The sequence below is a fragment of the Chiloscyllium plagiosum genome, unplaced genomic scaffold, assembly GCF_037043375.1.
Source record: "Chiloscyllium plagiosum isolate Xiang-an unplaced genomic scaffold, Cpla_swu_hap1 HiC_scaffold_12, whole genome shotgun sequence".
Lineage (NCBI taxonomy): Eukaryota > Metazoa > Chordata > Chondrichthyes > Orectolobiformes > Hemiscylliidae > Chiloscyllium > Chiloscyllium plagiosum.
This window is the reverse complement of record NW_028270150.1, coordinates 96,888,522-96,911,958: the sequence shown is the minus strand read 5'-3', so window position 1 is coordinate 96,911,958 and position 23,437 is coordinate 96,888,522. Positions and strand designations below refer to the sequence as shown.

General features: G+C 44.6%; 1 protein-coding gene across 1 annotated transcript; it reads right to left on the bottom strand.

Annotated features, from left to right (window-relative positions):
- Window positions 1–2,084: 2,084 nt before the first annotated feature.
- On the bottom strand, window positions 2,085–22,799 carry LOC148148610 (putative G protein-coupled receptor 139). Its single transcript, XM_087992343.1, has 3 exons — window positions 22,616–22,799; window positions 16,788–17,739; window positions 2,085–2,196 (listed from the first exon to the last, which is right to left on the bottom strand). The coding sequence occupies exons 1-3, from the start codon at window positions 22,797–22,799 to the stop codon at window positions 2,085–2,087; spliced, it is 1,248 nt and encodes a 415-aa protein (XP_087848469.1).
- Window positions 22,800–23,437: the final 638 nt, after the last annotated feature.

Here is a 23,437-nt window from a genome sequence, read left to right as displayed (position 1 = left end):
TCCAGGATACAATTATGGTTCATGGAGTTTGACATTAATTACAGTCACAAAACAAACAGGTTCAGTTAACCCTCTTCAATCCAGTACACTATTCCTCAAATAGAATAGATCTTGTACCAACTTTGGACTGCATTATGTGAGTTCCTAAACGAAGGGGAGATAGAGGCATTGACCTTAATCTTTCAGTTCTCTGGAGGTATTGAGGTTCCAAAGAGACGTATTGTTACAAACAATGCACCCCTTGTTCAAAAAAGGCTGGAGAAATAAGAGCGGCTGCTCCAGCCAGTCAGTTGGGGTACTCTGCCTCCCCTAGTTTAAAGTAAGGATAGCGTCAGTAACATGTTGTCGAAGGCACTGAGAGCAGAGAGACATGTTGAAAAGCTGTGGTTCAGGGTGAAGGGAGACACATTGATTCATTGATTGTCACGTTTCCCTCAGTACAGTGTAAAGCTTTGTTTATGAGCAGTGCAGGTAGATCACAGTAAGCAGGGATGTACAGGTCACAGGGTGAACAGAAACGTGGACAGAGGCGTACAGGTTACATCCCACAGGGCGTGCACTGGGCAAGATCAACATTAACGAGGTCAGCATTATTTGAAGTTAGAGATTCCATCCATCAGTCTAATAACGGCTGGGAAGAAGCTGTTCCTGAAGCTGCTGGTGCATGTGTTCAAGCTTCTGTACCTTCTGCCTGATGGGTGAGGTTGTAGGAGATCATTACCAGGGTGGGAGAGGTCTTTGATGATGTTGGCAGCCATTCCACGGCAACGGGCCGTGTAAATGTAGTCCATGGATGGAAGGTTGGCTTCTGCGATGGTCTAGGCCAAGCACACAACCCCCTGTAGTTCCTTACCGTGCTGGGCAGAGCGGTTCGTACACCGGGCAGGATGTTTTCTCTGTTGCATCTGAGGGCCCTGAAGGACATATGAAATTCCCGGAGCTTCCTGAAGAAGAAGAGGCATTGTTGTACCTTCTGGATCATCACAGCTATGTGGGAAGGCCAGGACAGATTGTCGGTTATTGTCAATCCTCGGATCTTGACACTCTCCACCCTCTCAGCCTCAGCTCCATTGATGTAGAAGGAGGCATGTTCTCCTCCTGTCTTTCTGACGTCAATGATCAGTTCTTCAGTTTTGCTGATGCTGAGAGAGAGGGTGTTCTCATTGTACCAGGTCATCAAGCCCTCTATCTCCTTCCTGTTGTTTGATATCCATCCTCCCACAGTGGGGTCTGCAGCAAACGTGGCGATGGTGTTTGTACAGAATTTACCCACACAGTCGTGGGTGTACAGGGAGTACAGTAGGGGCTGAGAACACATCCTTGGGGGGCTCCAGTGTTGAGGGTTATCGTGGAGGAGGTGCTGCTGTCTATCTTCACTGATTGTGGTCTGTGGGTCAGGAAGCTGAGGATCCAGCTGCAGAGGGTGGAGCCGAGACTCAGAGTCTCAGAGTTTTGTGATCAGTCTGGAGGGGATAATGGTGTTGAAGGTGGAGTTGTAGTCGATGAGCAGGAGTCTGATGTAGACGTCCTTGCTGTCTAGATGTTCCAGGGATGACGGCAGGGTTGGGATCGAGGAAGGCTGGAAGACCAGGGCTGATGTGGGCCATGACCAGTCTCTCGAAGCACTACAGCATTCTGGAGGTTAGAGCCACTGGGCGGTAATCATTCAGGCACATTACACCGGCTTTCGTAGGTATTGGGATAGTAGCGGTCTTCGTGGGGCAGGTGGGGACTTTGGAGTGCAGTCAGGAGAGGTTGAAGCCTTCAGCGAATACCTCCACCAGCTGGTCCACACAGGATCTGAGTGAACGGCCAGGGACTCTGTCTGGACCTGTCACATTCCTTGGATTGACTCGGAGGAAAACTGATCTGGCATCAGCATCAGTGACAGAGGGAACAGGTGCCCCTGGAGCTATCGGGGCAGATGACACCGCGCTGCTGGCATTCTTCTTGAACTGAGCATAGAAAGTGTTGAGCGCATCAGGGAGGGATGTGCCTTTGTCTGCTATCTTGCTCTGTTTCATTTTGTATACCATTAAGTTGTTTTGGACTTCCCACAGGCAGTGGGTGTCTGAATGGTTGGTTTAGACCTCTAACTTGGTCCGGTATTGTCTCTTGGCATCTCTGATGGCTTCGCCGGGATCATATCTGGATTTTCTGCATTGGTCTCGGTAATCCGACTTGAATGCTGAGTGCCTGATTTTCAGAAGGGAGTGGATTTCCCAGTTTACCCAGGGTTCCCATTTGGGGAACACCAGGAATGACTTTGGCATGCACTCCTGTACACATTTGCTAATGAATTCCATGATGGTGGTAGCGTACTAGTCCAGGTTTTCCACTGAATACTTGAATACAGTCCAGTTCACTGATTCCAACCAGTCCCGGAGATGCTCTTCCACTGCCTTGGGCCAGCATTGTATTTCTTTCTGAGAAGGATCCTCCCACTTTAGCTTCTGCTTGTAAGATGGGAGGAGGGACACAGCGCTGTGATCTGATTTTCCGATGTGTGCTGCGGGGAGGTTGAGCGGTTGATGTGTTAGATGGTTGTGTAACACTGATCCAGGGTTTTGGATCCTCTAGTTGGGCAGGAGATGTGTTGGTTGGGACGTTGGCAGCGCCCTCTTGAGGTTGGATCAGTTGATGTCACCGCCACGATGAGTAAGGCCTCGGGAATTTTGTCTCAGAATGTTTATGGCCGTGTAAACTTCATCCAGGGCATTCTTCACAACCACATGGGTGGTGTGTAGATTGCTGCCAGGATGGCGGAGGTGAACTCTCATGGAAGGTACATTTTATTGTAAGATAATTCGAGGTTAAGGGGAGCAATCACCTGTCAGGGTTGCTGCATCCATTCACCAGGAGGTGTTGATCAGGAATCATACCCCACCACCTTTCACCTTACCCAAGGATGCTAAGTGGTCTATGTGTTGTTTGGAGAACCCCTCAGCTTGTAGGGAGCAGTCAGGGATGGCAGGGGTGAGCCATGTCTCCTTGAAACACAGCACACAACAGCCTCTGAGTGCCCTCTGGAAGGTAAGTCTGGATCTGAGTTCAGTCATTTTGTTATTTGCAAGGTGTAAGTTCGGGAGGAGTGCCTTGAAAACGTATTTTTTTCAACACCACCATCAGGCCAGTATGTTTTCACCGTTTCCTGGCACGTTTCTGGACAGTTCCGGGAGTTGGTGAAGTGAGTCTGCTGCTCCTGGAGGTAAGTGAGTCAGGCCTGGTTGGCAGAGCCTCCTCGAGTTGTAGTAGTCATGGGAGATGGGACCAGGCAAATGCTGGTTGTCTTCCTCGGGGTCAAGTCACTGACAGGGCCGATTCCGTTACAGATTGAGGTCAGGACGTGGCGGGGTCAGGGGTCAGATCATGGTTCCGGGTTTCCATGGGGGTCCTACAGGAAGTCGATAGGTCTTCTCTGGCTTTTACAGGATGACCAGCATTGAAAGTTATCAGGCCTGGACAACCATGGGATCCTCAATCCTGTAAGTAGATGAACAAGAACATTGTCAGTAATTTTTAGAGTTGAATTTTCTGCTCCCTGGAGTGGTCTGAGCAAAGGCAAGAAAGGTGAGGTAATATGGGAAGAATGAAAGCATTAGATTTTGTTGTGAAAACTATTTCCAGTTGTATCTTTTCTGGTTGAAGCAGCCAATTCTGAATCTCACTAGTGAGGGGTGACCACTTCATTTTCATGCTGTTCTATCTCATTAGGAGCTGGTCTTGCCTCATTTTGATGGAGATTCTAATCCTTCCTCCAGTTCCTATGGAAACCAGATGGTGCCAGTTCCCAACAGGAAAGCCTGGGCAGTTACCTGAAGGTAGGAGCTCACTGTTTGCTTCTCCAGCTCTTCATCCATCTCCACCATCAGCACCATTTCACTGCATGCTCCATCAACACTGTCCTCTCCCACACTTTGTCCACGTGTGTGGGCATCACCAAACCCCAGACTCACCACATCATTCTGGCTGCTTTCAGATTAACTCACCCTTCACTGTGGAGCTCAGAGACAATGATGTCGTACCTGCTTCTGTCAGGTTGGTTCACAGTCAGGGGCAAGGGCACATTTCATGCAGCGACATAGGATGTATCATCTGGCTCTGAGCTAACTTTCAAAAGGCTCATTCACTTTGTGCTACTTCTGGTCTGACAGGTTTATCTCAGTGTTTAGTGCAGAGTGACAGGTGTTCACCATGTCACTAGTCAGAGTATCAGACAGTGCAGGGGATGAATATTTATAGATGACAGCATGGAGGTGCGTAGAGGCTATTATTTATTCATTGGTTGGGATCTGGGCACTGCTGGATGGGCCAGTATTTATTGCCCGTCCCTGGTTGCCCCTTGAGAAGGTGGTGGTGAGTTACCTTCTTGAACTGCTGCAGTCCGCCTGCTGTGAGCTGACCCACAATGCCATTAGGGAGGGAATTCCAGGATTTTGACCCAGTGACGGTGAAGGAACTGCGTATTATTTTCAAGTCAGGATGGTAGGGAATTTGAAAGTGGCTACATTCCTATATATCTGCTGCTCTTGTCCTTCTGGATGGAAGTGTTTGTGGATTTGGAAGTTATTGTCTGAGGATCTTTGGTGACTTTCTACAGTGCATCTTGTAAATACTGCACACTGCTCCTACTGAGAGTCGGAGACGGTGGGAATGGATGTTTGTAGATGTGGTGCCAATCAGGCGGGTTGCTTTGTCCTGGATGGTGTCAAGCTTCTTGAGTTTTGTTTTAACTTCACTCATTCATGCAAGTGGGGAATATACTAACACTCTCCCGTCTTGTGCCTTGGGGAGTCAGGAGGTGAGTCACCCACCGTAGTATATTTAGCCTCTGACCTGCTCTTGTAGTCACTGTGCTTATTTGGTTAGTCCAGTGGAGTTACTAGTCAATGATAACTCCCAGGAAGTTGGCATTGGGGATGCAGTGATGGTCACAGCATTGAAAGTCAAGGGGCAGTGGTGAGATTGTGTCGTATTGGTGATGGTCGTAGCCTGGCACTTGTGTGTTGTGAGTGTTACTTGCCATTTGTCAGCCCAAGCCTGGACATTGTCCAGATCTTGTTGCATTTGAACACGGACTGCTTCAGTATCTAAAGAGTCGTGAGTGATGCTGAACATTATGAAATCAACGGTGAACATTCCCACTTCTAACCCTATTAGGAAGGGAAGGTGCTTATGGAGACCTTATGATGAAGCAGCTGGAGATGTTTGGGCCAAGGATATTACCATGAGGAACTCCTGTAGAGATGTCCTGGAGCTGAGATGACTGAACTCCAACAACCACAACCATCTTCCTCTGTGTCTGATCTGACTCCAACCACCGGAGAGTTTGTCCCCCATTGATTCCCGTTTTGCTCGGACCCCTTGATGCCACATTTGGTCCAATTGGCCTTGATGGGACAGGCTGTCACTCTCCCCTCCCCTCTGGAACTCAGCTCTTTTGTCCATGTTTGAACCAAGGCTGTAATGAGGTCAGGAGCTGAGTGGTCCTGGTGGAACCCAAACTGGGAGTCACTGAGTAGGCTTTTGCTTTTCAGGAGCTGCTCAATAGCACGGCTGATGACACCTTCCATCACTTTACTGGTGATCGAGAGTAGACTGTTAATGTACTAATTGGCTGAGTTGGATTTGTCTTGCTAAATATGTACAGGACATACCTGGGCAATTTTCCTCATTGTTGGGTAGATGCCTTTGTTGTAACTGTACTGGAACAGCTTGGCTAGGGGAGTGACACGTTCTGTAGCACATGTCTTCAGTATTATTGCTGGAATGTTTTCACAGCTGATAGCCTTTGCAGTGTCCAGTGTCTCCCAACATTTCGTGAAATCACGAGAAGTGAATCAATTTGGCTGAAGACTGGCATCTGTAAGGCTGGGGTCCATTGGAGGGGGGTGAGATGGATCTTTTACACTGATATACTGCAATCTTCCATAATTGAGGATGGGAATATAAGTGAAGCTTCCTTCTCCAGTGAGTTGTGGAATTGTCCACCATCATTCAACACTGGATGTGGCAGGACTGCAGATCTTAGATCTGATCCTTTGGTACACGTCCCATACCAGTACGTACCAGACCACACTGCTTGTAGAGGTCCAGAGTCAATGTTGAGGACTCACACGGCAACTCCCTCTTGACCGTATAGCCACTGTGCTGCCTCCTCTGCTGGGTCTGTCAGGCAATATCCAGGGATGGTGATGGTGGTGACTGGGACATAGAATGTGAGGAAGGATTCTGTGAGTATGACTATGACAGGTTGATGCTTGACTAGCCCATGGGACAGCTCTCCCAGTTTTGGCAGTATCCCCCAGATGTTAGTAAGGAGGACGTTGCAGGATCGACAGGGCTGTTCCTGCATTTTCCGGTGCCTAGGGCGGTGTCAGGTGATCCGTCCAGTTTCATTTCTTTGAGACTTTGTAATGACTGGTATAACTGAATGGCTTGCCCGGCCTGTTCAGGGGGCAACTGAGAATCAATCACACTGCTGGGGATCTGGAGTCACATGTAGGCCAGACCAGGTGAGGACAGTGGATTTCCTTCACTGTTGGGTATTTGTGAATCAGATGGGTTTTGCAATGGTCATCAGTATCGTCTTATTTACAGATTTTTTTTAATAGAGTACAAATTCCACCTTCTGGTGAGCCAGGTTTCAAACCTGAGTCCCCAGGGCATTAGCTGAGTTTCTGGATTGATAGTCTTTTAGTCACACCAGGTGGCCATCCCCTCCCTGCATCCACTGCATGGAGGGGTAAGAGAGACTGCATGAAGGAGTCTTGAGCACTGTGTGGAGGTTTACAGCCACACCAGTCTGTGGGTCACAACAAGAAACTGCATTAGAAACACTCACATTATGCTGGGATTGACGAAGAAATAAAGCACGTGAGGTGTTTTGTCTCAAGGAAGGAAGTGGTTTTGTATCCAGGAGTTAGGTTTCAGACCCAGTTTGATGCCTGTCTTGTATTTATAACAAGGATAACTGCGCAAACGAATGGCAGCGAGGGGATCATGATTAGGAGCTGAATATTCAAGGTTTGCATCCTATCGAAAAGATAGGCAGGTGTGCAGAGGGGATGGGGCTGCGTATTAGTAAGAAATGAAATTAAATCAGTTGTAAGAAACAACTGAGGGTCAGACGGTGTAGAGACTGTGTGGGTAGAATTGAGGAAATACAAAAGTTAAAAAATCAGATTGGAGGACTGTACAGGCCTCTATACATTATTCAGGAGCTGGGACACAACTTACACCAGGAGATAGCAAAGATGTATCGGAAAGGCAAAGTCACAGTGATCATGGGGCATTTTCATATGAAGGTTGACTAGGAAAATCATGTTGGCAGTGGAATGTAAGAAAAGGAGTTTATAGAATGATTGCGAGATGGCTTTTTGGAGCAACTTGTGGTGGAGCCCACGAGGGAACATGCAAGTGTCGGTCCTTGGAATGCTGCCCCCTGCTGTCAGACTGGAGTCTCCTGCGGGCTCTGCTGGCCACTAAAATGTACCTCCCAGTGAGAGCATTGAGCAGCAGAACCAGAACAAATGGGAGTGCTGGGGTCAGAATGTAGTGAATAAGCTCAATCGATCCCCAGATTGGAGATAAAATAACATACTTTTTAGCCCAACAAAACCAGCCCTTTTTCCTTACACCAACCAAGGATGTAACGTAAAATACCAGGAAATATTCTTTAAACAGCTGAGCACAGTTATTGTTCCCAGAACCACGGCTGCTGTTTTCTCAGTGCAATAGTTGCCTTTCATCTTTTTACAACAAATGGCCACAGATCGATCAAAGGTGAAAGCGACAGTGAACCAGACAGAACTGTCTATAGCTGCAAAAACCAGGATGGCGTGGATGTTACACACAGGGACGGTCTTCAGAAATGTAAATTCAGTTTTATAAATAATTGGAATGTGTCTCAATATCAGATCAATGATCATGAGCATTCAGTCCTCTGCTGCCATGGCCACTAGTTAGTGAGTGATTCATTGAGAAAGATCACACTTTGCAACATAGTCACTATCATCACTATGTTAACTATGAGAATGGAAGGTAAGCAAAATCATGTAAAGTTTGGCTGAAAGTAAAGTTATACATTATTACAATCAATAAGTTACAGTACATATTGAAATATTCAAATGTGTTATTATATCAAATAATGATATATAAATGGAGCATAATCAAACAATGGATTTATTGAACAGATATTTTGTGTCTGTCTCCAGAATACAAGTAATATGCCTGAAATAAGTATGAATAAAAATATGGAAGGAAGGGACGAATTAGACACAATTACAATCATGCTGAAATTTTGCTCAGAAGATTATTAGAACAAAAGACTGATATCTCCCGGGTTGTGGCAAAATGCCTCCAATGTTTTTCAAAAGAATGCTGGATGCGATAGCAGGTTCGCTGTTTTTAAATTTCCAAAAGTCCTGAGAAGCTGGTGAGAATGGAGAGCAACTTCTCCTCCAATCACAGCCTGGTTCTGTGCACCCTTGCTGCTGATAGGTTTACTGATGAGCCTATCAGTGACAAATGCAAGAGAGAAACAACTTGAGATTGGTGATTGTGTGTTGGGGCAGGAGCAGCATGCAGCTCTGCAATTGTTGCCCGTGAGGGTTTCTGTGGGGGATGGTGGGCTGAGGGCTAGGAGCAGGTGGATGGAGGCCAGGTCTGGGAGAGAGAGCGAGAGCAAAGAGCCAGACTGGTCCAGGAATGTTGAAGAGACAGGAGGGAACCTGCAAGGAGACTGGGAGGAGACATGGAGGCCATAAGGATGTGATGGGGAGACCACAAGAAAACTGCCAGTATCAATCACATAAAGAGTTATGAGGATAGTCTGGGTAAAAGGCATTGAAGTGACCAATCAGCCACTATCAAATTAAATGGCAGAGCAGGCTCGATGGGCTGAATGGTCTCCTCCATTGCCTACACTCCTAAAGACCGATAAAGTCAATAATCAGGGCACACAGATTTAATATGATTGGCAAAAGAAGCAGAGGGTGACATGAACATATTTGTTCCACACAATGAGTGCTTCGGATTTGGAATACACAGTCTAATAGAGTGACATATGCAGATTCAATAGCAGATTATAAATATGTAACTGGAGAAATATGTGAGGGAGAAAAGGGTAAAGGATACTGGACACATAGAGTGTGAGGGACAGATGAGGGTGTCCAAGACTAGTGTTTAAATGTAAGTAAGGGCAGATGTGAGAGCATGAAAGTAACACAACCAAAAGAGATCAGGGAAATGAGATGAAGGGGGAAGTCAATGGTGGCAGGAATTCAAGGACAGAATTCAGAATATCCAGATGAAAGACAGGCAAACCAAGAAAGGCAAAGTTTCAAATGGAGCACACACCATAGGTGTTAAAACTGGCATCAAACTTCAATAAAAAGCAGATAATGGTGAAAACGTTGGCTGGTGGGTCAGCAGTGTGAACAGAAAAAAAATCTGCACAGATTGACTGAAAGATTAACAAGGAGTGAACAATTAGAGTACAAGAGAAACCTAGTGAGCAATACAGGGGCAAGAACAAGGTGAGATTCAGTGAGAGGCCTTTATCGACATCGCTTGTTATCTCCCTCATTAACACCAAATCTCACCGAATTAATATGCAGATTCCCATTCTACCATCCACTGGATAGGAATCAGACACTGAGAATTCCCAATGTGGAAGTCTGACTGGGAACCTGGTGACTCCAGCTCACTGCTTGTTCCTCCAGCCCTCCAGCTTGGAATCCCAGCACCAACAGCTCAAGGTACGGTTTCTGGGTGGTGACCGTACACAGCCCACGGTCACAGACATTGGAATCTGACATGTGCCAGTCTCACCACACCCCATCCTGGCACATCTCCCAGCCAGTCGTAGGGCACTGCCAAGGAGGCCACTCCTGTGGAATGACGGCTGGGAAACATAATAGTGGGAATCGGTACTGAAGGGAGACAACTCACTATGTAAGGGGGAGGGGTTCAGTGAGAGTCACCAACATCCTGGATACAAGGAGGGACCAGTTCATTCCCAACCCTGGCATATCGACTGTCTGGATTGGGGTCCGTGCTGGAGGGTACATAGGTGCAGATGCATTGGGCAGGGGCTCAGAAAGATGTGAATTCTGAGAAGTTAACAGGGGGAGGGTGTGTGCTAGCAAGAAGGGCCATTTATCCTTGAGTGTTCCCCTGTGTGCAGAGGAGGAGGCTGGAACTCAGTGTCTGAGGGAAGCCTTCTTTTGCCTTCCATCCTGCTGTGACTCAGAAATGAAGATGGCTGCAACTGAACATGAGGCCAGCAGGGTAAGTGTTTGGATGTGCAGCCTCGGGTGGGGTATCTGCAAGTCCGTGCAATGGGAGGCCCCTTGAAAAGGCAAGGTGACTCGGCTGGAGTCTCTGGGCTGAGAGGTGGCAAATGGAGTTCAATGTGGAAAAGTGTGAGGTGATTCACTTTGGAAGGAGTTACAGGAGTGCCGAGTACTGGGCTAATATTAAGATGCTTGGTAGTGTAGACAACAGGGAGATCTCTTTGTCCATGTATGTAGATTCCTGAAAGCTGTCACCCAGGTTGATAGCATTGATATGAAGGTATACGGTCTGTTAGCCTTTATTAGCAGAGGGATTGAGATTTACAGCCATGAGGTCATGCTGCAACTGTACAAAACTCTGGTGTGGCCGAACTTGGAGTATTGCATGCACCTCTGTTCACCGCATAGTAGGAAGGATGTGGAAGCTTTGGAAAGTTTTCAGAGGAGATTTACTAGGATGTTGCCTGGTAGGGAGGGAAGGTCTTATAAGGAAAGGCTGATGGATTTGAGGCTGTTTTCGTTAGAGAGAAGAAGGTAGAGAGGTGACTTAATTGAGGCATATAAGGTAGTCAGAGGGTTAGATAGGATGGACAGTGAAAACAGTTTGCCTTGGATGGTGTTTGCTAGCACGAGGGGACATAGCTTCAAATTGAGGGATGATAGATATAGGACAGATGTCAGAGGTAGTTTCCTTACTCAGAGAGTAGTAGGAATATGGAACGGCCTACCTGCAACAGTAGTAGGCTCTCCAAATTTAAGGGCATTTAATTGGTAATTGCATAGACATATGGATGAAAATGGAATAGGGTAGGTCAGATGGACTTCAGATTGGTTTCACACAATTTTGAGGGTCAAAAGGCCTGTATTGTGATGAAATGTTTGATGTTCTATGGTCTAAGGTCACCCCTCTCCAGAGTAAAAAGTCCCAGCCTCTCCAGCCTCTCGTCAAAACTCAAACCCTCCAGTCCTGGTAGCATCCCAGTATATCTTATCTGGATTATTTTCAGATTAATCTTATCCCTTTGATAGGAGGGTGACCAGAACTGCACATAGTAACTTCAACTGTGCAGCTGCAACAAGACATCCCAACTCTGATACTCAATGCTCTCCCCAATGAAAGCAAGCATTCTGAAAGACTTCATGAACCCGCCCACCCCCCCCCCACCCCGCCGAGCTGTGACTCCAGTTTCAAGGAGCAATGAACATGTACCCCTAGATCTCCTTATTATGTCACTCCCTATGATCTGACCAATGATTGGGTAAGTCCTGCCCTGGTTTGACCCAGCAAACTCCAACACCTCGCATTTATCTAAACTAAACTCCATGTGCCATCAGTCAGCCCACAGACCCAATTGATTGAGATCTCACTGTATTGCCAGATAACCTTCTTCACTGTCCACTATATCACCAATCTTATGGAATCCATAAACCTATAATCACATCTCATAAATTCTTATCCAGCTTATATCAAGAAATGCTGAATAACAGCGTACCCAGCACCACTCCATGTGGCACACCGCTGTTCACAGGTCCCCAGTTTGAAGAACAACCCTCTAACACCACCCATTGTGTTCTACCTTCAAGTATCCACTTGGCTAGCTCTCTCTGGATTCTGTGAGATTTAACCTTACTCACCAAATTACCATGCAGTACCTTATCAAAGGCGTTTCTAAAATCCATGCACATAAAGTCTATCACTGTGCCCTGATCTACTTTCCGAGTCACCCCTTCAAAAAGCTTAATCAATTTTGTGAGACATGATTTCCCACACAAAACCATGCTGACTATCCCAAATGAATCTTTGCCTCTCCAAATGCCTCTCGATCCTATCTCTCAGAATTCCACGTTAGATGTTATGCTCACTGGTCTGTATTTCTCAGGAATTTCTCTTCAGTTTTTCTTAAATACTGGCACAACATTAGCCACTATTCAATCCTTGGTCCATTCACCTGTGGCTGTCGATGATACAGGAATCTCCTCCATGACTCCCCCAAAATCCTGGGATACACTTCAATGGGTCCCCTGGATTCATCTACCTTAATGTGTCTTTTGATTTCCAGCATCTCCTCTTCTGGAATGTGGATTCTGTTCAAGGCATCGCTATTTATTTCCCCAAGTTCCCTAACATCTCTGCATTCTCAATGGAGAATACTGACAAGACATATTCATTTAAGTATCTCACCCATCTCTTGTAGCTCATCACATCGATGAACTTGTTCACCTTTAAGCGATCCTATTCTGTCTCTCGTTACTCTTTTGTCCATCATGTATTTTTTGAATCTCTTTGGCTTCTCCTTTACCTTCTCTGCCAAAGCCATCTTGTGTCCCGTTTGAGCCCTCCTGATTTATTTCTTAAGTGCATTCCAATTCCCTCTATACTCCTGAAGGAATTCACTACATCCCAGCTGCCTGGGCATATCATTCTTCTCCTTATTTTTCTTGATCAAGGCCTCAATAGCTCGAGTCGTTCAGGCCCCTCTACTCTTGCCAACCTTCCTCGTCACTCTTCTATACTGGCCATGAACTCTTCATTATCTCAGTTCGGAAAATCTCCCAATTTACCAAACTTCATTTGACCTGTAAACAGCCTTCCCCAAACTCTTTTGAAAGCTCTGATCAAATACTATCAAAACTGGCCTTGCCCCAATTTAGAACTTAACTCGTGGACCATACCTACACTTTCCTTAGTTATTCTAAAACTTATGGAATTGTGGTCATTGGTTTCAAAGTGCTTCCCTATGAACACTTCCGTCACTCGCCCTGCCTTATTTCCAAAGAGGAGGTCATGTTTTGCCCCTTCTCTGGTCAGGACACCTAATACTGCATGGGAAATTCTTCCTGAACACTCCTGACAAATTTCTCTCCATCCAAGCCCTTAAAGCTGTGGCAGTCCCAGTCGATGGTAGGAAACTTAATATCCTCTGCTGTTCCAACCCAGTTGTTGCTTCAGCTCCTCTATCTCCCGCTGACTACTGGGGGGCCGAGAGTACGATGCTACCAAAGTGAACTCCCCCTTTTTACTTCTCAGTTCTCCCCATATAGACTCAGTGGCAAACCCTGAAGAGTGTCCTTTCTCTGAGTCCTGCCACGATGTTCTCCCTCATCAAAAACACAACACCCCATCCTCTCTTGCCTTCCCTTTTATCCTTCCTCATGCATTTACACACTGGAACATTGAGCTGCCAGTCCTGCACAAGAAAGAAAAACATAACCCCACATTGATGGAGTGTGATTGAGTTTGTCGTCTTATTAATGACATAAATGTTGCCTTCTTAGGGAAAAGAGTTAGAGTTGAAATATTTAGAGTAGGGTCAGTAACTTCCTTCCCAGATGACAGGATGTGACTAGAATGAGCTCTAGTGCCGCCGTAAGAGAGAGGGGCCATGTTTATCGGACCATCCAAGATCAAGTGTGTCAGAAACTGCTCGCAACTCAATGGCGAAAGAATTCCAGCACTACGTCTAACCAAATAACTTTATTGGAAATGATAGTACAACTTTTAGAACAATTAATAAGAAATAATATCCTTTTGTTTGTCAAGTAATCAGGTTAATAAACTGTATAACAGAATTTAAAAGGTGCTTAAGTGATAGGCAGTTATAACATGGAGAGAGAGAAACTGCTCAACACGTATTAGCGAAGGAATTCTAGCAACAGATGAGAACATACAACTTCACATCTAACTGAATGTATACTAGAACTAATATTATGAATCTTACAGCAATTAGTAGGAACTAACATTTCTTTGTATCTCCGATGATGAAGCCAAGGGAAATACAAGATGAGGAACAGAACTTAATAGGGATGTCAATGACTACAATGAATAACAGAACTCAAGGTGCCCTTTGAGATATGCAAGTCTGGGACATGTCTGAGAAAGACTATAACCGTTAACTTTGGAATGTAGATCAATGGGGTATGTTGTGAGAACCCAAAGCCCGATGAAAACGATGTCCGGTAAATATCTTGAGATCTTGTGAACCTAAGGCTGTCCATTGAGATGTCCATCATTGATCAGGTGTTTCACAGGATTGGAAGTATAGATTAAGGGAGAAGGAACACTGACATCAACGTTGCTTGTAATTATTGCAACACGAAAAGTATGAAAATGTTGTATCACACTGGGGAAGCCGGAGTATCATTGACATTGCCTCCAAACTGAGCTGGGCAAATGGGTGACTGGCCCACACAAAAGCAAGGTTTGGAACAGTCTTTGGCTGATCCTCTTTGGCATCGCTTCCCAACAGGATACGACCACATGCAACCCATTGTCAGCCTGTCATGATCCCCATTAGCAGCTATCCACTCTCCCAGACTGACTTTTACACAGACCTTTGATTGCTTTCTCTCTCTCTCTCTCTCTCTCTCTCTCTCTTTCTCTCTCTCTCCCTCCATGGGCCCTATCACAGCTCCCTACCCAGCCCACCTTCAGCATAAATATTAACCTTTTGTCATCAGCAATCAGTTTTTAAGAATGGTCATTCACCCAAAACGATGATTCTGTTTTCACCCCACAGATGCAGCCAGACCTGCTGAGTTTTTTCCAGCCATTTCTGCTTTTGTTTCTGATTTCCAGCATCTGCAGTGCTTATCTTTTTTTTAATTGAACACCATCCCATAAAACAGATACATTGATGTTAAGTTAGAAGTTTGGTGGGACATTAGTGGGACTTAACATTGCACATACGCACACAGATAGACTTGAGGAGCCAAATAGTCTATATTTGCTCCAATTTCATATGTTTATATGTGAGTTAGGATTGTCAATTGGGCTCACAGTGTAGGATACTTGTGCATACTGGAAGATACAAAGTTGAATACACAGAAACCTGTTCTTTGCAGATGAAAAGAGTAGAAACATTCATTAACTCTGTTCGAATTCAGCAAAAAGCACACAGCCATTCCCAGTCTCTTTATTTATAGAGCAATGCTGTAATTAATCAGAGTCAAATTACTTGGTTTAAAATTTAAACAAACCCCGGGGGTCAACGATCAATCATCAGTGATTGGTGCATTTTGACAGCAATGTCTCCATTAGAGTCTACTTGCCAAGCAATCAGCACTCTTCCCTTGTAGAGTATCAATGTTCCTGTTCAACTGTATTCTTGCAAATTATCCTAATGTGTGTAAAACATAAGCTCTGACAAAATGTCTTTTCCAGCAATGCTCAAGTTCTGTAATATCAAATGACTATCAAATAATATTTCACCAAGTACTTGCTCTTATTTTATCAGGTATTATTTGTGGTACACGAAGTTTAAAACATGGAGCTGAATATCACTATGATGCCTTATATCAGTTTTTATCTGTGTCAATTCTTCAAGAATGTTTACACAGACATTCATTCACACGATGTGGATATCATCGGGAAAGTCAGCATTTGCTGCTGATGCTGAATTGCCTCTGAGAAGGAAGGAGCGAGTTCAGATGGGGTCACATCAGTGACTGTCATCCCTGTCTTTTAAATATTACACAGAGTGAGCAGTTTAAATGTTCTTTGTTGTGAGCATGTTAAACAATATTTGCTGCAATGATTTCAGTAACATTTGCTGTCGCCATTTTATATCATAATTTTGCTTTTTGTTATGCACTGTAATCACGTAAAGTTTCATCCGTGTTGACAATTATAGAGATATTTGCTGGATTATTTTAAGTGCAGTTCAGGATCTTTGCACAGGGATATCTGCTCCTGAGTGTGGGACGTTATATTGATTGTGTACAGGATGTTGGTGAGGTCCCTTCTGGAGGACTGTGTGCAGTTCCTGTTGCCTTGTTGCAGGAAGGATATTGTTAAACTGGAGAGGGTTCAGTAATGATTTACCAGGGTGTTGCCGGGAATGGAGTGTTTGAGATATCAAAGTAGACTGGAGGGACAGAGACCTTTCTTCACTGGAGCACAGGAGGTTGATGCATGACGTTATTGAGGTTTATAAAATCATGAGGGACCTAGACAAGGTGAATGACAATGGACTTTTCTTGGGGGGAGATCAAAATTAGGGGGCATACTTTTAAGGTGTGAGGAGAAAGATTTCAAAAGGACATGAGGGGTAATTTGTTTACACAGAGTGTGGTTCATGTGTGGAATTAACTGCCAGAGACAGTGGTGGGTGGAGGTACAGTTACAAGGGTTAAAAGACATTCCGATATGTACATGAATATGAAAGGTTTGGAGGGATATGAGCCAAGTGCGGGCAGGTGGGAATAGTTTAGCTTGGGAAGATGGTTGGCGTGGATGAGTTAGACTGAAGGGTCTGTTTCCATTTTCTATGACTCTTATTCAACATAAGGAGTGATGCACAGTGTCTATAGGGGCCAACGTTTGTCATTTACCCAGGGAAAGCATTGTGTTTGTCTCACTGATTCAGGAAGGTCTGATCGATTGTACTGTGTCTGTTTCAGGGATCATGGGGAGTGTTGACTGAACCTACTTTGTGTGTCTCACAGACATCAGGGAGAGCAGACTGACCTCACTGTGTCTTTATCACTGACCCAAGGGGCCTGGAGTGTTCAATTGTGATCCCAGAATACATCAATCCATTGCATCGTTTCATAAATATTACTAATTGAGCAAAAGGCTGTTTTATCATGTTCTTCAGCTGTTCTCTGAACTTAGTCTGGGTCACGGAATATATACACGTGTTTGTGCAGCAACTCAGGAGCTGAAGAATGAATCCTATATCTCGTACAAAGTAATGTAAAATTACAGCCTTATAACCCAACCGATACAATCGTCTCCATGAAGAATACACCACAAACATTGACCATAACAGGATGAAATTCCCTGAGATAACAAACATTAAAATGATGGATTTCCTTCGGCTCTCCAAGTGTCGGTCCTTGGAATGCTGTCCCCTGCTGTCAGACTGGAGTCTCCTGCGGGCTCTGCTGGCCACTAAAATGTACCTCCCAGTGAGAGCATTGAGCAGCAGAATCAGAACAAATGGGAGCACTGGGGTCAGAATGTAGTGAATAAGCTCAATCGATCCCCAGACTCGCGATAACATAACATACCTTTTAGCCAAACAAAACCAGGGCTGGTTCCTCAGCTTATACCAAGGTGTTAACATAAAATACCAGGAAATGTTCTTTAAACAGCTGAGCACAGTTATTGTTCCCAGAACCACGGCTGCTGTTTTCTCAGTGCAATAGTTGTCTTTCATCTTTTGACAACAAATGGCCACAAATCGATCAAAGGTGAAAGCGACAGTGAACCAGACAGAGCAGTCCATAGCTGCAAAAACCAGGACGGCGTGGATGTTACACACAGGGATGGTCTGCAGAAATGTAAATTCATTTCTATAAATAATTGGAATGTGCCTCAATATCAGATCAATAATGATAAGCAATACATCCACTGCTGCCATGGCCACCAGGTAGCGAGTGACACATTTAGAAAGATCACACTTTCTCTGTGACAGAATCACTATTGTCACTGTGTTAACTATGAGAAAGGAAAATAAACAAGAACACGTTATGTTAAACCAAGCGTAAAGTTACACCTTATTATAGTTACAGTTAATAAGTTACAGAGCGTATTGAGATTTTCAAATGTGTTATTGTATCCAGTAATGACATCATAATGGGACATAAAGAAACAGTGGATTCATCAAACATATATTTTGTGCCTGTCTTTCAAATAACATTCTAGAAATGAGTATGAATAACAAGTTGAAAGGAAGGGATGAATTAGACACAATTACATGATGAAATGTTGCTCAGGAATTTCTTAGAATCAATGGCTGACATGTCCCTGGTTCAGATGAAATGCATCCAACACTTGTCAAAAGAATGCTGGATGAGATAGCAGTTGTGCTGTTTATCATGTTCCGAGAGTAACCAGAAGTGGGTGAGAATGGAGAGCAGCTGCTCCATCAATCACAGGCTATGTATGGCCATCCGTGCTGCTGATAGGTTTACTGATGTGCCTATCAATGATGAATGCAAGAGTGAAACAAGAGGGTTACCTCAGATTACAACAGGATCTGGATGAGATGGGCCAATGGGCTGAGAAGTGGCAGATGGAGTTTAGTTCAGATAAATGTGAGGTGCTGCATTTTGGGAAAGCAAATCTTGCTGGATATATACACTTAATGGTAAGGTCCAGGGAGTGTTGCTGAACAAGGAGACCTTGGAGTGCAGGTTCATAGCTCCTTGAAAATGGAGTCGCAGGTAGATAGGATAGTGAAGAAGGCGTTTAGTATGCTTTCCTTTATTGGTCAGAGTATTGAGTACAGGAGTTGGAAGGTCATGTTGCGGCTGTACAAGACATCGGTTAGGCCACTGTTGGAATATTGCGTGCAATCCTAGTCTCCTTCCTATCGGAAAGATGTTGTGAAACTTGAAAGAGTTCAGAGAAGATTTACAAAGATGTTGCCAGGGTTGGAGGATTTGAGCTATAGGGAGAGGCTGAACAGGCTGGGGCTGTTTTCCCTGGAGCATCGTAGGCTGAGGGGTGACCTTATAGAAGTTTACAAAATTATGAGGGGCATGGATAGGATAAATAGACAAAGTCTTTTCCCTGGGGTCGGGGAGTCCAGAAGTAGAGGGCATAGGTTTAGGGTGAGAGGGGAAAGATATAAAAAAGACCTAAGGGGCAACTTTTTCACCCGGAGGGTGGTACGTGTATGGACTGAGCTGCCAGAGGATGTGGTGGAGGCTGGTACAATTGCAACATTTAAGAGGCATTTGGATGGGTCTCTGAATAGGAAGTGTTTTAAGGGATATGGGCCGGGTGCTGTCAGGTGGGACTAGATTGGGTTGGGATATCTGGTCGGCATGGATGGGTTGGAACGAATGGTCTGTTTCCATGCTGTACATCTCTATGACTCTATCACTCTATTGAAGGCGGGGGAAGCATGCAGCAAGGTAAGTGTGAAAAGAAGGTTCTCTGTGAGGGAAGGTGGCCTGTGGGCTAGTAACAGGTGGATGGAGGAAAGATCTGGTAGGGAGAGCCAGAGGGAGGAGCCAAGCCTGTCATTGCAGACAGGTCAAGGGGTGGTGTAAAGGCAAGAAGGAAACTGCAAGGAACCTGGGAGGAGACAATGAGGCCTTGAGGGGATTGGGATGTTATGGGGAGGCTACAATGGGTCTCAGGGGACAATGGGAACCCAGTGGGAGAGGGAACATGGAGAGGTCACATGATAACAGGTTAGACAGGAAGGAGGGGGGTGGAAGCAAGAGATTGACACTGCAAGACAGTGGGAGGGAGAGAGAGAGAGAGAGACAGAGAGATAGAGAGAGAGCAAGATTGGAAAGAGAGAGAGAGGAAGAGAATAAAAACTTCAAGGGGGTGGTCGAGAGAGAGAGGTTGCAAGTGAAGTGGGAGACGGGGGACTTTGCAAAGAACAGAGATTGGATTCAGATCTGTTAACAAAAGAAACCGCCACGAACTAGGAATGAGGGTAAGACAAAGTCACTGAGCTGATGAATTGCTTGCAAGTAGACTGTATTTCTAGCTTTAGTCCCTGAGCGTATGTGGCCTTCTCTTTGGGAGAATTTCAGTAGATTATATTGTCATGTAGATGGAGCCAATTGTTATATTTAAATCAGAAATTGACATCTGATATTTTTATTTGATTGAATAATAAATAAACAAATAAATATTTATGTTCTCACATCTCAGTAAAAGTAGGTAGCAACAAATTGGTTTAAAAACTGTTCCAACTTTGTGACTATGTGTGGAAACACATGAACGGTCACTCCTTCAGTCTGCAGGAAGCATGTTTATTGTTGTAACTTTTTGTGTCCCGTGAATTATGTGTCACTTATTTTGGGAAAAAACATTTTGCAAACTTATGCCTTTTGTTTAGTGTCAATTTGACTACAGCATCCATCCAGGAAATGAATGTTTTTCCGAAATATTGTGGCTTTATTGTGGGTTAACACTGTGGTTATTGATAATATTAATAAGTTTCCTGAGATCTGTTTATGAATGAAAATATCCATGAAGACAAACACAGAAGGTAATGCCACACGGTGACTGCATCAATTGATAAAGGAGTTAGCGAGAATGGAAGGGCAGCCCTGAAAACCAAAAGGGAACACTCAGGAGGAGCTGAAAAACAGAAATATTTTGTGCTTTGAGACACACATCTCTCTGATATGGATCAAATTAACTATACAGCTCTTGAAGGTCTTTTTCATTCAAAGCAGAAACACTGCCCTCATGTTAACATCAGACACACTACTTTCTCAATTTATAAGCAACTTTTCCACAACTTGACTAAAAGACACTTTGCAGCATTCCCACTCAGAGAGCAGAAGTGAAATGGCACATTCTGTGAGACATCATCATCTATAAAACCACACCCTGAACAGACAAGGAGCAACACTGGAACATCACAGACAGGTTTAAGGCTAACATTACTGTGATAGAGCCTGTCATTGAAGGCAAAAGTTCCACTCTCATCGATTACAAGAGAGATCTGAGTGAGAATTCAGAAAGAACCATTTGAAGTACAGTCCAAGAGAATGCTGAGCAACGATCCAATAATAACATTCCTAACCCTGCAGGAATATCCACAGCTACTCCATCACAGGGAAATGTACGGATGAAGGGATGGGGAAAGTGAAAGATGCATGAGGAAAAGAAACAGCTCAACTGAAACAAAGGCAGGAGAGATCATCACCCTCTGTAACAAATAGTTGGAGAGATGGGGAGATCCTCGCCTTGAGCTATAACGCAGGGAGAACATTGTCACTGAGGAAGCTCTAGACACCATTAAAAAGCCTCCCTGTTACCTCAGAGCTGGGAATCAAACCAACAGTGGAGGGCTTTAGCAAAGCTATTGACACACACTCATGGACAAAGCTCCAGTCACTTTTCCCAGTCCTCATCAAGCACAGAAACCCCCACTCCTGCAGCTTCTGCACTAACCTCTCTGTTTCTTCTGGAGGAGGGGACATTTCCATAGGGAGTGTGTGATGCAAGGATTGTGAGCCTGTACATGAACAAGAGCAACTGCAGAGATTGCCATAACTGTCGAGGTGTCTCCCTGCTAAGCCTCCCTGCATTGGAAAAGGATTTCCCCATGTGGCCTTGTCAGGCTGCAGACACTGGCTTAAGGCATCTGCCCCCAATTCCCAACGTGGTTTCAGAACAGCAAGCTCGACAATCTCGGTTCCCTTTCAGTCTCACAGCTGCAAGAGAAATACATCAACAAAGGGGACCAAAAGGACAGTGCAGGGAGACTATATCTGCACCTGAAGAGAGATTAATTACTCAGATACAGGATTTGTTACAGGAAGTTTGTGTTTGATAACCTTTTGAGGTGGTAACCTGGCGTGTTGATGAGGGCAGTGCATTTGATGAGGCCTACATGGACTTCAGCAAGGCTTTTGGTAAAGTCCCTCATGCAGATTGGTCAAGACAGTAAGAGCCAATGGGATCCCAGGTAAAGTGACCTGCTGGATGTAAAACTGGCTGAGAGGCAGGAGGGAGAGGGGAATGGTTAAGGAATGTTTCTCTAACACAAAGTCTGATATCAGTGGGGTTTCACAGAGCACGGTGCTGGGAGCTTGCTGTCTGTTTTGTAGATGAATGATTTAGACTTAAATTCAGGGGAATATGATAAAGAAGTTCACAGGTGGCATGAAACTCGGAAGGCTGGTAAAAAGTGAGGAGGGTATCTGTAACCTGCAGGAGGATATCAATGGACTGGGCAGTTGGGCAGAGCAGGGACAACAGGAACTCAACCTGGAAATGTTTCCAAAGTTAAAAATCACACAACACCAGGTTATAATCCAACAGGTTTCCTTGGACGTACTAGCTTTCGAAGCGCTGCTCCTTCATCAGGTGGTTATGGAGCAGGACTATAAGATGCAGAAATTTTTGCAAAAGATTTCAGTGTCATGGGGCTCAAATATCTTAATCAATCTCAGATTAAGTCTTTCATTTTTTTAGAATGGGTTTCCTAACTTCATTTCATTATTAGGTAAATCACAAACTCCTTTTAAGTCACATTCTCAAGATAAATTCAGATTCTCCAACAAAAGGTGTCATCTCAGCTCAGACAATGCATTAAAGGTGTGAGGTTAAAGTCTGTCTGACTGGTTGTAATTCTAAAGTGAGATTTACAGCATCTTACATGGATTGATGATAGGTTATGCATTTTTTGAGCAAAATAAAATATAATTCTGCAATACAGATTCTCTCCATAAACTGAAAGGTGTGCTTGCAGGAAAGGCAGAGTGAGTGTGTGCATGTCAGTGTAGGAAACCCATTCTAAAAGATGAAAGTTGGGGAATAGGAAATGACAAGAATTGTAATAAGGTTACATCATGATTCACAGAATTACCAGCCAGACAGAGATACTCACTAGGAATACCAACAGCAGCGAGAGTCGGATAGTAAATGTGTTGAATAATCCAAAGTATGTATCGGATCCGACGTTCCAAATACATTTGGTGATAATTTGCAGAAAAATAGTCAATTGTCCCAGAGAGACTCCTGCCCATTGTGGTAACATTGCAGTCTGCTCTCCTCAGATTCTGATCTGTCATCTCTCCCTGTTTCGAGGAACGTTGCAGCTGAGACTCATTTATTAATAGAAGGAGGAATCCATCCAGAGACTCAGTTAGGGCCCACAGAGAGTGACATTAATTACAGTCACTGAACAAACAGGTTCATTGAACTCCTTTCAATCCAGTGCCTTTGTCCCAGACTTTGTAAATGTAAAACTTTTCCCTGGTCTGGATAGAATGTGTGAGGGTTGCTGAGTAAAGGAACAATGATAAAATGGGAGTGGGCCAAGAGGCACAGAAGTTTGCAAATAGTGCAGCCTGATGATCCAAGATAAATTGTGGCTTTGTTCTTTAGGGACATAGAGTCATAGAGATGTACAGCATGGAAACAGACCCTTCAGTCCAACTCGTCCATGCTGACCAGATATCCCAACCTAATCTAGTCCCACCTGCCAGCACCCAGCCCATATCCCTCCAAACCCTTCCTATTCATATACTTATCCAGATGCCTCTTAAATGTTGCAATTGTACCAGCCTCCACCACATCCTCTGCCAGCTTATTCCAAACACGTATCACCCTCTGCGTGAAAAAGTTGCCCCTTAGGTCTCTTTTATATCTTTCCCCTCTCACCCTAAACCTATGCCCTCTAGTTCTGGACTCCACGACTCCAGGGAAA